Source organism: Physeter macrocephalus, chromosome 15 (genome assembly GCF_002837175.3).
Source record: "Physeter macrocephalus isolate SW-GA chromosome 15, ASM283717v5, whole genome shotgun sequence".
Lineage (NCBI taxonomy): Eukaryota > Metazoa > Chordata > Mammalia > Artiodactyla > Physeteridae > Physeter > Physeter macrocephalus.
In genome coordinates this window covers 80,837,933-80,853,975 of record NC_041228.1, presented here as the reverse complement: position 1 = coordinate 80,853,975, position 16,043 = coordinate 80,837,933, and the positions used below count along the sequence as shown (strand labels likewise).

Below are 16,043 nucleotides of genomic sequence, written 5' to 3'. Positions count from 1 at the left end.
GTTTGTTTCCTGTGTCTGTGAGTCTGTTTTGTATATGGATTCATTTGTGTTACTTTTTAGATTCCATGTGAAAATGATATATATTATTTGTCTTCATCTGACTTATGTCACTAAGTATGATATTGTCTGGGTGCACCTATGTTGCTGCAGATGGCAAATTTCATTCTTTTTTATGGCTGAGTAATATTCCATCATGTGTATCCATATATAAATCTGTATGTATCACACGTTCTTAAGCCAATTGTCTATATAAATGGGCACTTGGGCTGTTTCCAGGTCTTAGCTAACTTGAAAAGATACGTGGCCCCCAGCATTCATAACTTTTATTTTGAGTAGTTGCTGGTTCCTAACTGCGTTAAGCTTACTGTTTCTCTCCCCACACTAAGAGATTTCTTCAGCGTTTCATCGATCCTCTGGCTAGAGAAGAAGAAAGCGTTGGCACAGACGTTACTGAGCCTCTGTACCTGCAGCGACTTGGGGAGGTAATGAAATACGCTAACCTGAAAATTCAAACTAGGGGTTGAAATGGTGAGCAGGATATAACTTGTTTGTTCTGCCCTGTAGATTAATGTCATTGGAGAGCCATTTTTAAACGTAAACTGTGAACATATAAGATCATTCGACACAAATCTATACAGACAGCTCATCTGCTACCCACAGGTAAGAATTTGCCCTTGAACTTGGGGGACTGCAGTAAACATCTAGAACATCTGTAGGGTTTCCTTAGTAACAGAGAATATGCCTCCAAAGCACCTTTTGGGGGGCGGGGGGTTGCCGCATGGCATGTGGGATCTTAGTTCCCCAACCAAGGATCGAACCCATGCCCTCTGCAGTGGAAGCGAGGAGTCCTGACCACTGGACCGCCAGGGAAGTCCCCCAAAACCTCTTAAAACCATGTTCTATCTTCTTTAAGATGAACACTTTTCCACACGTTAACATTAGAAATTGGGGTGTGTGTTATTGTTGACGGCATGCCATCGTTTGGTTGGCAGCGTTTCTTAGTACATAAAACAGTGGTGACTCATGATTGACAGCTTGTTGGGTTTAATGACTTAAAACATATTAAACGAAAACACTTACACCTGCCTTCTCTAACAGGTTGTGTTAACCATACTGCAGTCTTCTCTGGGCTTAAGGTCAGGCTTTATCAACAAAGCATCAGCTACATTGATTGTAGCTTTAGGCTTTGGAGGCAGGCAGACTTGGTTTTAAATCTTGATTTTGCTGCTTAATAGCTGTGTAACCTTGGTCCAGTTCCTCAGCTTCCCAGAGGCTGTTTCCTTATCTGCAAGATGGGGAACAGGTGTTAACAAATTGGAATAATTAGGATTTAACCTATTTTGGTATCATTCTGTTACGGAAGAAAAGTAAGACATGAAAGTATGAGCTTCTGTTGCCAATTAAAAGTCTACAATCATGCCAGCACATCCTGAAGGCACGATTAAATGTCTTCCCTCATTTTTTAAAAAATTTTATTTATTTTTGGCTGCATTGGGTCTTCATTGCTATGCATGGGCTTTTTCTCTAGTTGCGGAGAGCGGGGGCTACTCTTGGTTGCGGTACGCAGGCTTCTCACTGCGGTGGCTCCTCTTGCTGTGGAGCACGGGCTCTCGGCGCGTGGGCTTCAGTAGCTGTGGCTCGCGGGCTCTAGATCGCAGGCTCAGTAGTTGTGGCGCACGGGCTTAGTTGCTCCACGGCACGTGGGATCTTCCCGGACCAGGGCTCGAACCCATGTCCCCTGCATTGGCAGGGGGATTCTTAACCACTGCGCCACCAGGGAAGTCCATGTCTCATCTCATTTAACTCTAGTGAGAAGATGCAGAGGTGAGAGATTTCAGTGTGCCCAAGGGTTTACAAATAGTATGTGTGATTTTATAGGGTGATGCTTTTGGATTATGCCATATTCTTTTTGTTTTTATGCCTTGCTAACATGAATTGCTTTATTAGATTTAACCCTAAGATAAAAATACAGACACAGCTTGGCACCGTTATACTTGTTTTTAAAGGAAGTTATCCCAACTTTCGACATGGCTGTCAATGAGATCTTCTTTGACCGCTATCCTGACTCAATCTTAGAACATCAGATTCAAGTAAGACCGTTCAACGCATTGAAGACTAAGAATATGAGGAACCTGAATCCAGAAGGTAATATTTTTTTCCACTTTACTGAGATATAGTTGACGTGTAGAAGATAACATTTGTAATAGCAAGAAAGTATGTTATGTGAATGTCACTTCGTCGAGGACCTTTAAAGGCGTTGGTGACAGTGATGGTGGTGGGCTGTGAGCTGACGGGAACCGCTGCAGGTTCAGCTCCCCATATGCTTATGGGCCCACCGTACCTGTTCTAACTAAACTGAAGTTATATAAAAGATGCTGTAACTCGTTTTGATACTTTTCTAAAGATGAACTTATCCAATTGTGGTAGTTTTACAGTTATTTTACTAAGAAGGCACTCTCTCAGAATCAAAGTAGAAGACAAATATAAAATATGATCCCTGCCCTGAAGCATAAGGAGGAAACCTAGTTTGGAAAGTAAGAGAAGAGGCAGAAGAACAGAGGAGTGTCTCAGCCCAGGGAGAGCAGGGCATGCTGGGCCCCAGCGGGAGGACTTTGTGGTGAAAGATTTGGAAAGCAGACCTGAAACATTCTATTACGTTATTTATTTGGGGAAATGCTATATCAGAGGCCCCAGTTACTAGTGGGACAGGTAAGTCTCTGAACCCTCCGCGTATAGTGGGCCTGACTATGGAGAAGATTATCACGAGTGCATGGGCTGTGACAGCCACTTCAGAGGTCCGGTCGTCCCCAGGCAGCCTCGGGTCGGCCTAGCTCAGCAAGGGTCAGTAGACTTAAGGGGTTGAGAGGGGGCAGACTGGTCACAGGAGGGGCATCCCAGGCCAGAGCTGAGGGTACCCAGTGAGATGTTCGTGCTCTGGCCGTAGCGTCTCCCTGTGACCCCGGCCATCCCAGCACCTCCATGCCTCCAGTGAGGTTCTCCCGGACTGGACAGCAGAGCCAGACCCACCCCAGCTGGCCTCCAGCTTGGGGAGGCCCACGCCCAGCCGGGACGAGCCGCCCTCTCTCCCCGCCTTGCAGACATCGACCAGCTCATCGCCATCAGCGGCATGGTGATCAGGACGTCCCAGCTGATTCCGGAGATGCAGGAGGCCTTCTTCCAGTGCCAGGTGTGCGCGCACACGGCCCGGGTGGAGATAGACCGCGGTCGCATCGCCGAGCCCTGCGTGTGCGAGCGCTGCCACACCGGCCACAGCATGACGCTCATCCACAACCGCTCGGTCTTCTCCGACAAGCAGATGGTGCGTGGCCCCTGCCCCCCTCCGCGTGCCCCGTCCTCCTTCTGCCCCAGCCGGGTCCTCAAAAGCCAGGTGTAACCTGTCCACTCGTGCAGCCCTGAAACCATGCTTCCTGGTGGGTTGAGCAGCTTCCTGCCTCCTCGGAGAGCAGGTGTGTTAGAGGGCGAGGCTGGGCACTCGGAGTGCCTGAGGCCCCAGCCCTGGGCCAGCAGCACTGCCGTACCGCCCTCGGGCTCCCGTGCGCTGTGTTCCACGCTTGTCATAGGGGAGGAGTGCATTCTCCAACTGACTATCTTAAGTTCAGTGTCATTCGTGATTTATTAAGTCAAATTTAACACGAGATGCGTCTATGGGAAATGCTTAAGACTGTAGGATGTAAGAGTGTGTACAACGTTAAGAACAGCAAACCCCGTTTGATTAAACCCTGTCCCTTGGCAGCTCTACCGCTGGGAAAGAAGGGCGGAGAAGTTTTCCCCAAGTTTTTCTCACAAACTGGATTGCCTAGGGAGTTTGACCTTGTAGCTCTTTATTCATGAAAAATTTTAAGATGCAGATTAAAATGCCAGAGAAAGGCAGAAAACCATTTATTTACTGCGATTGTAACGGTATAACGTGTGCATAAGGAGTGAAGTTTTTCTGATTTGTTTTAATGTTTAAGTGATCTTAACTTTAAGTGAAGAGAATGAGTTCAAAGTATAGGACAAGAGATAGTTTCCCTTATTGGGAGTCACTAGGAGAACACTAACGAGTGTGAAAAGCATCCACCTCCTTGCTGATGGAAGGGTCATCGAGTTGAGTAGCTTTCACCTCACGTGGGCACCAGTTCCTGGGCCTGGGTGCTCCCGAGGCTCTGCCCGCAGACTTGCCGCCGTCCTCCCGGCTCCTCCAGGCTGCCTCGGGGCCCTTGCACTTGCTGTCCCGTCGCTGAGAGCACGGGGCCCCTCCCTGACAGCCTCTCCTCTGCCCGGTGGTCACCTGGTTTGAGAACGGCCTTCCCTGCCCTTGATGGTGGGAAGCACAGCCTCCACCCCCGCCCCTCGCTCCCTCCTGTCTTTTTCTACCACCACGCCTGGCACCGCCAGGACCGTGTGTGTCCCTCCTCTCTGGGGCACAGTCCCCAGCACGCGGGACGGAGCTTGGCAGCTGCTCGGCAGATGCTGTGGGTGAGTCGATGTCACCAGGAGGACAGGCAAGACTTTGGGAGGCACGGTGACCTGAGCGGGGGCACTTCTCCACCCAGAAGCGCCCTGGGAGCGGTGTCCAGAAGGAACTAGAAATGCAGGCCGGCGCTGATGCAGACGTTCCCGCCACAGCCTTAGGACGGGGAAAAACAGCCCTGGCATCCCCGCCCCCATACGGGGCAGCCTCTGAACAAACAACCGCCTCAGAATGCGCCCCAAGCTGGGTTTCCAGAGGTGGAAACAGCGAGGTCCCAGGGGCAGCAGAGGGGCTGCTGTCAGGAGTGGCTGGGTGGGCAGGGCTCTGGGCCTGTCCTGAGGCATCTGCCCCCCACCCTCTCAGATCAAGCTCCAGGAGTCGCCTGAAGACATGCCCGCGGGGCAGACGCCGCACACGGTCGTCCTCGCCGCTCACAATGACCTCGTGGACAAGGTCCAGCCTGGGGACAGAGTGCACGTCACAGGTGAGGGGCTCCAGAGTCAGCCCTGTGACCTGGTCGGGGGTGCCTGGCCTCGGGCTACTGTTTCCAGCGCCTGCCTTTGACCTCCGACACGGCCCCTGCCCCGACGGTAGGCTGTCTCCCTGTTACTGTCTGAGATAACTTGTGAGCGAACTTCAGTATTTGAGCTCTTCAGGTTTCCTTTGTTTCTAGGTTCTTGGTACGGGATTTAGGTACTTTCTTTCAGATAGTTATTGATAATTGCTGACATTCGGTTTAAGAGAAATGAACTTCTGTTTCAAACTGCGATGCATCAAACAGAGGCGAGCAGCTAGCGTGTGGAGGCAGTGGTCCCGGGTCAGCCTCCCCGGCTCTGCTCGGAGCCCCCCAGAGCCCTGCTCCCCCCGGGCTCCAGGCCGAGCAGGTGGGAGTGTGTCCTTTGTGCCCTCAGGCATCTACCGAGCGGTCCCCATCCGCGTCAATCCCAGAGTGAGCAACGTGAAGTCTGTCTACAAAACCCACATCGACGTCATTCACTATCGGAAAACCGACTCAAAGCGTCTGCATGGCCTCGACGAAGAAGCAGAGCAGAAACTTTTCTCAGAGAAGCGTGTGGAATTGCTTAAAGAGCTTTCCAGAAAACCAGACATTTATGAGAGACTCGCTTCCGCCTTGGCTCCGAGCATTTATGAGCATGAAGATATAAAGAAGGTAACTGACTGATGGGCTTCTCACTTGCAGCTGGGCTTGAGAGCTCTCGGGTCAGACAGCGTGGACACCCCGGAAAGGCTGAGCCTCGGCCCGTTGGGCCGAGCAGGGCCCGCCGCCTGCCTTGGCTGTTGGTGACGAGAATGGTCCGCATCCTCGGCACAGAAGCCGCCTGGGGTGGGTGGGGTCCGGGCCCCTGTGGCATCCATGCCCCAGGGCTGACTCGCAGCCCCTCCTGTCCTCTGATCTCTTCACTGACGCCCTTTGTCCATCTGACCGCGTCTCAGCTGCCAGCAGCAGGTGAGCACTGAGACCTGTCTGTCTGTCTGTCCGCCCGTCCAGGGAATCCTGCTTCAGCTCTTTGGCGGGACGAGAAAGGATTTCAGCCACACAGGAAGGGGCAAGTTCCGCGCCGAGATCAACATCCTGCTTTGCGGGGACCCGGGGACCAGCAAGTCCCAGCTGCTGCAGTACGTGTACAACCTGGTCCCCCGGGGCCAGTACACGTCCGGGAAGGGCTCCAGCGCCGTGGGCCTCACCGCCTACGTCATGAAGGACCCTGAGACGCGGCAGCTCGTGCTGCAGACCGGCGCCCTGGTGCTGAGTGACAACGGCATCTGCTGCATCGATGAGTTCGACAAGATGAACGAGAGCACGCGCTCCGTCCTGCACGAGGTCATGGAGCAGCAGACGCTCTCCATCGCCAAGGTCAGTCGCCCGTTCCGTCCCGGCGAGGGCACAGCTGGGGCGTCGGGGGCTACAGCCTGAGCATCCGTGGAGCCTGCCGCTTGGGAAACTGGCCGACTCTTCTCCCGTTAGGTCCCAGCTCAGTCTGAGTTTTCCACAGGATCCTCTCTTCTCCTTTGCGCTGTCCTAACCCTCTAACGTGGGTACTCATAGAACTTGCATTTGTCCTAATGCAAGGGGTTTGGTCACTGAAAAAGATGCAGTCGCAGCGAATGTTCGTCTACAGCTCGGTCCTTGGCCTGACTCAGCACTGTCCCCAGGAGGACGCCTGTGCAGAAGTCGCCTGTGCCGGGCGACGTGGCTCGCGGTGACGGCGGATCCCTGGTGGAGGGCACACGGGTGGAGGTGAGTCACGGTTCCTGCCGGCCTCGGTTTCTAACCACACTGTCCCTCCGCCAGGCTGGGATTATCTGTCAGCTTAACGCCCGCACCTCCATCCTGGCAGCCGCAAACCCTGTCGAGTCTCAGTGGAACCCGAAAAAAACCACCATTGAGAATATCCAGCTGCCCCACACACTGTTGTCAAGGTACGAAAACACGTTTTCATAGACTAGATGGCCTCACTTTGCTCCTCCGTGGAATGTCAAGGTGAGCTCGAGGAGGAAATACAAGGCAGAGCCCAGCTAATGCAAACTCTTCAGGCCGACACAAAGGCTGCGCATCTGCTTGGTCACGAGTTTTCCAGGCAAGGACGGTGTGTTTTGCTGCTCACCTTGAGGCCTACTCGTTTTCTGGAGCAATTAGGGCCTTTCACCTTCATCCTTTCAGAAACCCGCCTCTTACTGCTCTCGGTCTTAAAACTGCTGTAGAGAATCAACAAAGTGCAGAGAGCGGTTTTACACAGTAGATAAGGGCCTGAAAATTAAACTTGTGAAAGGGGAGTCACGTAGTCCATATTTTTTCTCAAAGATAGGTACGTTTAGACTTTGATTACTTGACTGTTCTAACAGATAGTTCCTTCTCCCCAAAAGAGTTGAATGTATTTTCTTCGCATTTTCCAGTCTTCAGAATTACAGCAGCGTTTCCCTCGGGAGCATCTTGCTTCTGGCTCAGCTTTCAGTGCCCGGTATTCCCGGGCAGGAGGGGCCTGCGGGGCCGGGGCTCCTCAGGCCGCGTGGGCAGGACACGCCTCCCTCCCTTGTAGGCCCAGGGGTCCACTCACAGGTACGTGGGTGTCCCAGCTGGGAAAACTGTTGACGATGTTTTCTCAGGTTTGACTTGATCTTCCTCATGCTGGACCCTCAGGACGAGGCGTACGACCGGCGTCTGGCTCACCACCTGGTGTCCCTGTACTACCAGAGCGAGGAGCAGGCACAGGAGGAGGTCATGGACATGGCCGTGCTCAGGGACTACATCGCCTACGCACACAGCGCCGTCCTGCCGCGGCTGAGCCAGGACGCCAGCCAGGCACTCATCGAGGTACCTGCGGCCAAAAGCGCAGCTGGGTGCCGCTCAGCCTCTAAAGCAGCCTCTGAAACTTCTACAACTGTTTTCCCTCCTGTGTTGCAAAATCGAGTTTTCCAAATGTAGAAAGGGGGAAAGGATTCATGTCTACACATTGTGCACACTCTTTTTATATTTAAATACTTGTAAGCACGGTGTGTTTAAGACCAGGATACCTGAGTTGAAATATAGGTGATGCTACTTAGTGACTTTGTAACTCTGGTCTCTGGGCTGCATTTGCTCGTCTCTAAAAAATTAAGTAGTCTATGTTCACTTCTTAGTACCTTTTAAGTGGGCAGCAGTGCATGATGACACACACTCAGTAGACATTGTGACACTAAGAAGGTTCCTGGTGCTTTGATGGGCTTGACATCCTGACAAAGCCCTGAAGATGCCCACGTGAAAGTTACAAGTGATGACACGGTTTTCCGTCTCTGTCATCTTGAAGGAATTACATCATCCGTGTATGGGTTTAGACAGTTTACCTCTTGCATGTTGCCCCCCTAATCCTTGGCCTGCTCCTCGCAGGGGTGTAAACAGACCAGAGTCCTCAGCTGCCCTTCCCAACACCGCGTCCTCTGGGTGCCGGGCTTTGCACACCCTTGCTGCCCGGTCCCGTCCTAAAGCTGCACCCGTGCCTCCCCCAGACGAGGCTCGAGGCCCAAGGCTGGACCCGCTCTCGCTCCCCTCAGGACCTACCTGCCCAGGGGGTTATTTAACGGGAGCCCGACTGGCCAGAGTCCAGGCGCGACCCTGAGGTCATCGTGTGAGGAGTTGGCATGTCCCCTGTCCCGCCAGGCTTACGTGGACATGAGGAAGGTCGGCAGCGGCCGAGGGATGGTGTCCGCGTACCCCCGACAGCTGGAATCGCTGACCCGCTTGGCCGAAGCCCACGCCAAGGTGCGGTTTTCCAACAAGGTGGAGGCGATCGACGTGGAGGAGGCCAAGCGCCTGCACCGGGAGGCCCTGAAGCAGTCGGCGACCGACCCGCGGACGGGCATCGTGGACATCTCCATCCTCACCACAGGTGGGGCTGCGCGGGCCTAGGCGCCGCCTTTCCCTGGGCGGGCCCTCTGAGCACGTGATAGGGGTGCTGAGGAGGTGGACGCTGGCGCACACGGCCTGGTCCTGTCCTGCCCGCCCTCCGGGCACCGCGCCCTGGAGGAGCGTTTCTTCCCCAGCGAGTGTGGCTCCGCTTCTGTGCGCATTGCCTGGACTGTCTCAGTGGAAAGGAGCAGCTATAAATAAGCTCTTCAGAAACTGGGAACAGAATTCGGAACTTGCTCCGACTGTCCCCTAACCTTATTTGGTGACACGACTAAACAGTTTTTTTTTTTAAGAGTATAGTTGATTTATGACTAAAGAAATATTAATGGAAGTTTGAAACACTTTTGCTTCCTTAGAGCAAAAACGTCTTCACTAATTTCTTTTAAATCAGGAATGAGTGCCACCTCTCGTAAACGGAAAGAAGAGTTAGCTGAAGCTTTGAAAAAGCTTATTTTATCCAAGGGCAAAACGCCAGCCCTGAAATACCAGCAACTTTTTGAAGATATTCGGGGACAGTCTGATATAGTAAGTGTTTATGTGTATATTTTGTTTAATAGAGTTTTCTTTTCCCTTGATGCTGCTTTAATGTTTTTTTCTAAGTTCTTTCCTTCGTTTGTAGTTTAAGTAATAAATTGTTTTAAGTAGTTACAGATAAAGAAGAGAAGTGAGGTCACCACCCACCATCAGGGAATGATCGCGATGAGAATTTTGTGGGGCTTTCGGTTTTCTGTGTCGACGTGGGCGCATGGTTTGAGCCGTGTCAGTTCGTACTCTTAGCTTCATCTGTGACGCAGAATCCACTTCATGACTTACTCACTTTATCTCATGCCTCCCCCGTCATTTACTTAACCATTTGGTGGGCACTTAGAGCATTTGCAGTCTCTTGCTCTTACAAGGAAAGCTGAGTTCATGGCAAGAGCTCTGCTGGTCGGGTCCAGTCTTGCCTGCTTCCCTAACGCCCTCCCCTCCTGGCCCTTGGCAGGAAACGTTTGCCACTCCCAAGACGGAGCGTTAAGACGTGTGTACAGCCACCAGGAAGGAAGGAGACTCCAGTGGTTCTTTAGCTTGGAAATCATTGTGTCTCTAAGTGGGGAGGGCAGCTCCACGTGTAAAGTTCTTTTTCTCTTCTTTTCCCCAAAGGCGATTACCAAGGATATGTTTGAAGAAGCGCTGCGTGCCTTGGCGGATGATGACTTCTTGACGGTAACTGGGAAGACGGTGCGCCTGCTCTGAAGCCCCACGAGCAGCGCTGGTCACTGCCCTGCCCCCGGTGGGAGAAAGAGCCTCAGAGTCATTACTTGGCTGCATAAAGATTTTCTAACCTGGGTTCAGTTTTCCTGGGGAAGCGTGTGTGTTCATCTTTGTAACATTTTAAGTAAAGAGCACTGTGCCAGTTTATGAGCATGATACGGTACGATTGTTTTCTTGAAGTGCCGTTTCTTTAGCACCAGGTTTGAGCTGTGTGTGGGTACAGACAGCAGGGTGCACTCTTCTCTGGGGACAGCGGCCTGGGTCGTGGTTTTGTGCTGGACTTTGTCGTGGCCGTGGAGATGCTCGGGTGTTCCCGTCCCTCCTGTGGTGGGGCGCACCGCCAGCGGTGTCCCCGCTGAGTTGAGGCTTGTTCTCTTGGCTCCATGAGGCTGGAACTGATGGGGTTCCGTGTCACTGCTTTCTACCGCTTCACCCTAATATGTAAAACTTTTTCCTCAATAAATGATAGAATAAGTAATACTTGGTTATCAGGCATCATTTTTCATTAAGGAAAAAGCTTCAATAAACACTGCTTTCATGGAAATTCATGACGGTGGGTACTTTGTGTAAGTCATAAACCCACTAAGATATAATACATTTCATCTTATTCAAAAGTTATTTCAATTCTAGCAGTCATTCTCATAAAGCCACCATAGGCTGAAATCTCAGGTGGATATACTATGGTAACAGGTAATCCCTGGAACATTCAAGTCACCATGAGTTTGGCCTTTCTTAGGGTCAACATTCATTAGTAAAGCATTCATAGAAAGTGACAGATCTAACTGAGTGTTTGAACAGCCTTAAAATGCTGATGTGGGCGTGGGATTCAGAGGTCATCTGAGCAGCTCCGGCGGTCGCCATCCTGTCCCGGGGGTCACGGTGCCTCGGCAGCAGTCAGGCTGGGGCATCACCAGAGGGTGCGAGAGACGGGTGTGAAACGAAAACCGCTGAATCTTCTGAGTAGAACCCTGCCCGGTTTGTTTGGACGCTGCTCACGCTTCCAGAATTGGGCAGAGGAGGGAGACCGTTGGGGAGAGGGGTCTGAGGCCCCACGCTGAGCGGTTCCCAGCCCGAGCTGCTCAAGGTGGCTGGTTCTCAGGCCACTGACGAGCTGTGGACGGCACACGCTGCACCGGGGCCCACGGTGTGCAGGGCGTTGTGAGGCCAAGTTCCCTGAACCAACTGGGAAATGTCCCAGGGCCACGGCGAGAGCTGACCTTCCCCCTAAACTGCATTCTGAGTAAGGTCACAACAAGAGCGTCTTCTTGCACAATTACAAGCTAAGTGAAGGAGCACTGCTGCAGACTTCCCAAGTGGTCCAGTGGCTAAGACTCCCAGGTTCCCAATGCAGGGGCCCGGGTTCGATCCCTGGTTGGGGAAATTGGATCCCACGCGCATGCCGCAACTGAAGATTCCCACACACGGCAAACGAAGATCCCGCGTGTTGCAACTAAGACCTGGCGTGGCCAAAATAGATAAATACTAAAAAAAAACAAAAACAAACAGCATTGCTGCCATCAGGTTCTGGAGCTGATCTACAGTTCTGTAGATCATAGACCAGTGATACAGGAAATAAAGACAGGCTTTCACCAAACTGAAGCCTCCGCCTGCAGTCATGGCTAGAACATAGGAAGTTAAGTGACGAGCGCCCAGTACCCCAACGTTCTGGGGCGCTCCTATCTGTTGACCAAGATGCTTTCCCCCTGAGGTCACACAGTAGTGATATTTTTCTAAACCTTGTAATTCAATACCAACATGGAACTTACGGCTGCAAATAAAGTTTGATGTCAAGGGAATTTGAGTCGAGTGAACATAATGAGGCTTCCGTCATGGTGGACCCAAATTTATCCAGTTGGGCGCGTTTCCGGTCACTTGTGTAATTGCGCCGTGGTCTGGGGGTCTCAGAGCCAGGAGGGGCTCATCCTGTCAGGGCAGAGCCGACAGATGCCTGCTGGGTGTCTGTAGGCAGTGGAGCGGGAGAGGAAGAGGGTGACTCACGGGAGAGCTCTGCCCCCACCCCAATTCTGGGAGCCTCCGCACTCACCCTCAGGAGTATCGGGGCAGGAAAGACGGCACCTTCCCCGGCACCTTCCCGTTTGTAGAAGGTGGTTTGTTGGCACAGATGTGGGTTGCCCAGGCCAGATCCTGGCTCGCCTTCCTCCAAATCTTCAGTGCTTACGACTGGCACGTGGTCAGTGCCCGACCACGTTCCTGTGAACAAAATGAGTAGAATGTAGGTTTTTATTATGAGGACAATACAATTCAGCTCAATTCATACAAATATATGTTTTAAATGTTACAGAATAATGTAATTGCGTTTGAATTTTTCCCTCCAATTTTGACCCTGAAAGATACCCAGACTTGCTAATTGGAAGAGCCTCACTTGATTTACACACATACACAAGCCATTGTACTCCCAGTATCCATCATAAATAACCAACTCCACCCGAGGAATCAAACATCAGCAAGAAACCCGGAAGGTAATGACTCACTCTTAGCACAAGGTTAGGAAATGTTTAAGAAAGTGCTGTTACTTATTAAATTTGAGGTAATTTCTTAAAATGCCTCTGCAATTTAATTTAAAAAATTTTTTGAAACAAGTTTCAGGCTTACAAAAAAGTTGTAAGGTTAGTAAAATTCCCATTTACCTTTCACTCAAATTCCTTTGTTACATTTCCTCGAACCTGCTTTTATCCTTATCTATAAAGTTTTTTTAATTATTTGAGACTGAGTTATAGACAGGATGCCCCTTTACTTATAAATACGTCCTAAAAACCATGTATATCCAAAAACCAGTAACCTTACTTTATATAATAACCACAGAATAATTTCATAATGATCGAAAAATTAAGGGATTTCCCTGGCTGTCCAGTGGTTAAGAATCATGCTTCCACTGCACTGCAGGAGGCACGGGTTTGATCCCTGGTTGGGGAACTAAGATCCCGCATGCCGCGTGGTGGCATGGCCAAAAAAAATAAAATAAAATAAATTTTTAAAAAAAATTAATATTGTTACCTAATCTACAGACATTCAGATTTCATCAATTGTCTCAATGATGATCATAGCAAAACTAAAAAAATACATGTTTCTGCTTCAGGATCACAAGCCGCATTTTTTAAAAATATTTATTTATTTACTTGTTTGCACTGGGTCTTGGTTGTGGCAGGCAGGCTCCTCAGTGGAGGCTCGAGGGCTCCTTTGTTGCGGCATGCATGGGGGATCTAGTTCCCCGACCAGGGCTTGAACCCAGGCCCCCTGCACTGGGACCACAGGGTCTTACCCACTGCGCCACCAGGGAGGCCCCACAAGTTGCCCTCCTCAGCTGCCTGCTGCTGCTGCCTGGGCCCCTCCAGGGCTTCCTACAACACCTGCCCCATGATCTGAGCTGCGACCCTTTCCTAAAGGGGCCCCTCCCGAACCACCTGCCCTAAAGAACAGAGCCAGTGGCCACCTCTGCCGCTTTTAGTCTGTTACCCTGTTTGCTTTTCAGCACTTATCATGCTGGGTAATTGTCTCATATATGTATTTGTTTAAGAGTTTGCTGTTAGTCTCCTTCCATTAGCACAGAAGCTCCGTGAAGGCAGGGACTTTTTCCAAGACAACTACAAATTTTCCAGATAAAAAGAGCAATCTATAAAACCTCATGGGCCCCATGATCATTGCAGCATTATTCACAGTAGCCAAGACACAGAAACAACCTGTGTCCATTGATGGATGAATGGATAAAAAAGATGTGAAATTATATGTATATATACATATAATTATATATATGTACATAACTATACACACAATGGAATATTATTCATCCATTAAAGGAAGGAAATGCTGCCATTTGTGACAACACGGATGGACCTAGAGGGTATTATGCTAAGTGAAATAAGTCAGACAGAGAAAGATTAATGCTGTTATGATCTCACTTACATGTGAAATCTAAAAACAAAAAACCTCAGGGGTGTTTATCCTTTGGACTCTCCTCTCACTGCTCTCTGTCTATTGTTGCAAATGGAAAGTTATAAACTTTAAAATCTGCTTCCCTTTCTTCCCAGGCTTTATCGGCCTCTGCAGAGACGGAACAATGGACTCCGTGTGTTATTTAACAAACACGCCTCGCACAGCCCACGTGCCGTGTTCTCCCTTCTCAGCAGCCCCGCGGGGCAGGGAGGCTCCCATTTCACAGGCACATCTCTGCGGCCCCCGAACTGGGAGGGCTGGAGGAAGACACCGGTCCAGCTCGTTCCCCCGTGAAAGAGAATCAGCTGATGCAGCCGCCTCCGCTTTGTGGTGTCTCCTTGCGCTGAGGGCTGAAATGCAGGGCCGATCTCTGCAAGGGTAGGAGGCTGTCTGCCTGCCGGGAAGGGGCAGCCTTCCGCAGCGTTTGCTCCAGAACCACCTGCGAGCAGTGAGACAGGTGGGCCCTGCTTTGCCCCAACAGAACAGCATCAGCCTTTACATGGAAACATCTGATTCAGTGACGTTTTCGGCTCCTAACATTTAGCAGTCCCTGACTTCCCTCCTGCAGCTCAGACGCCTGGGCTTCTGGCACAGACTCTTCGATCTTCAGTGGGATTTCACAGGCCAAGTGTGTGATCTGATGGCTTGAAGTACTGTGAACCCTAAACACACAATCTCACAAAACTGAAAAGTCCTTCCTTAGTTGGAAAATTATATTGTAACATAATATTATATAACATATAGCATCTGTGCTAAGGCTTCCTATAAGCTATCTGCTGTGATTATTTCAAACAGGGTTTACAGTAAAAGATCCCTGAAAACGACTTCTACCTGATCAGATACATTCTGAACTTTTGAGCAAGCAGAGGGCCAAATTCAAGCTCAGCGATGTGTATTTTAAGTGTATGAAACCTCTTCCCCCTGAAACGTGGAGCTTTGGAAAGGGCTAAAGTGCTAGGGAATAATGATTTAATTGGCAACGTGCTCCTCCTCAGGACTTCTGGCATTATTATAGCAAAACCACATTGGACTCAGGAATAACGTTTAATGACTGTTTCTTACAAGACTCCTGTAAATTAAAAAAGGATACAGTAAAGGCAAGCAAAGAAGTAAAAATTATGGTCACAGCAGAAAGCTTCAGCACCAGGCAGAGCCCGTCCTTGGTTACTCACTCAGTAACCGTCGCCAAGCATTTATAACATTGCTCCTTGTGACCCTAGCCAATCCTCTCAGCTGCTCCGTCCCAGAACCCAAGCTTGCCGAATTATCCCAGCTTGCACTGTAACTCTGCAGTTTGCTGTCAAAATGCAAAATATCTGGAAGGACTTATACATCAAAACACTGTCAAATGTGAAATTTTGCTCAGAATGAATTTGAAAGTGAGAAGGGCCTTCAGAAGAAAAGATGCCAGGTTGGCGAATTATCAAGCGTGTGAAACACTCTGCTCACTTATTCTCAGTATCAGATTTCCAGATTGTAGATAATCCTACATAAACTCAACTTCTCATGGATAAAGCACAGACAGGTCCATGAAATAGGCTTTGACTGTGGGGTCCAGGTGCTTTCCAAACTGTTGATTTTACACATTAATGATTCTTTTAGAACAAGGTTAATGTCATGGTAAACTATTCCTTTGCTTAATTAGTAGCTGTTATTAAAGAAAATAGAACTTTATCCACCAAGGAAAGACTGATTCATGTTGTTGATAAGCCTGTTTGTTTAAAATAATATTTTGCTTTTACATCTTGTGCCCTCTGCATATTCATAACTAAATATGAAGGTTGCACAGATATAGCAAATTTTTTATTGAGGTACAGTTGATTTACAATATTATGTCAGGTGCACAACATAGTGATTCACAATTTTTAGAGGTTATGCTCCATTTATAGTTATTATAAAATACTGGCTATATTCCTGTGCTGTACAGTATAAAGTTAGCCTATTTATTTACACATAGTCGTT

The 16,043-nt window shown here is 49.8% G+C and overlaps 1 protein-coding gene across 1 annotated transcript in view; it reads left to right on the top strand.

The window, feature by feature from the left end:
• Positions 1-10,592, top strand: part of MCM4 (minichromosome maintenance complex component 4) — a 12,938-nt gene extending 2,346 nt beyond the window's left edge. The window contains exons 6-17 of the mRNA XM_024127056.3: positions 387-482; positions 565-660; positions 2,007-2,145; positions 3,099-3,319; positions 4,838-4,958; positions 5,386-5,645; positions 5,985-6,350; positions 6,789-6,916; positions 7,601-7,808; positions 8,631-8,859; positions 9,271-9,404; positions 10,020-10,592. Of these exons, the coding sequence (XP_023982824.1) occupies positions 387-482; positions 565-660; positions 2,007-2,145; positions 3,099-3,319; positions 4,838-4,958; positions 5,386-5,645; positions 5,985-6,350; positions 6,789-6,916; positions 7,601-7,808; positions 8,631-8,859; positions 9,271-9,404; positions 10,020-10,112 (2,091 nt within the window). The 3' untranslated portion in view covers positions 10,113-10,592. The remainder of the gene's footprint in view (positions 1-386; positions 483-564; positions 661-2,006; positions 2,146-3,098; positions 3,320-4,837; positions 4,959-5,385; positions 5,646-5,984; positions 6,351-6,788; positions 6,917-7,600; positions 7,809-8,630; positions 8,860-9,270; positions 9,405-10,019) is intronic.
• The last annotated feature ends 5,451 nt before the right edge of the window (positions 10,593-16,043 follow it).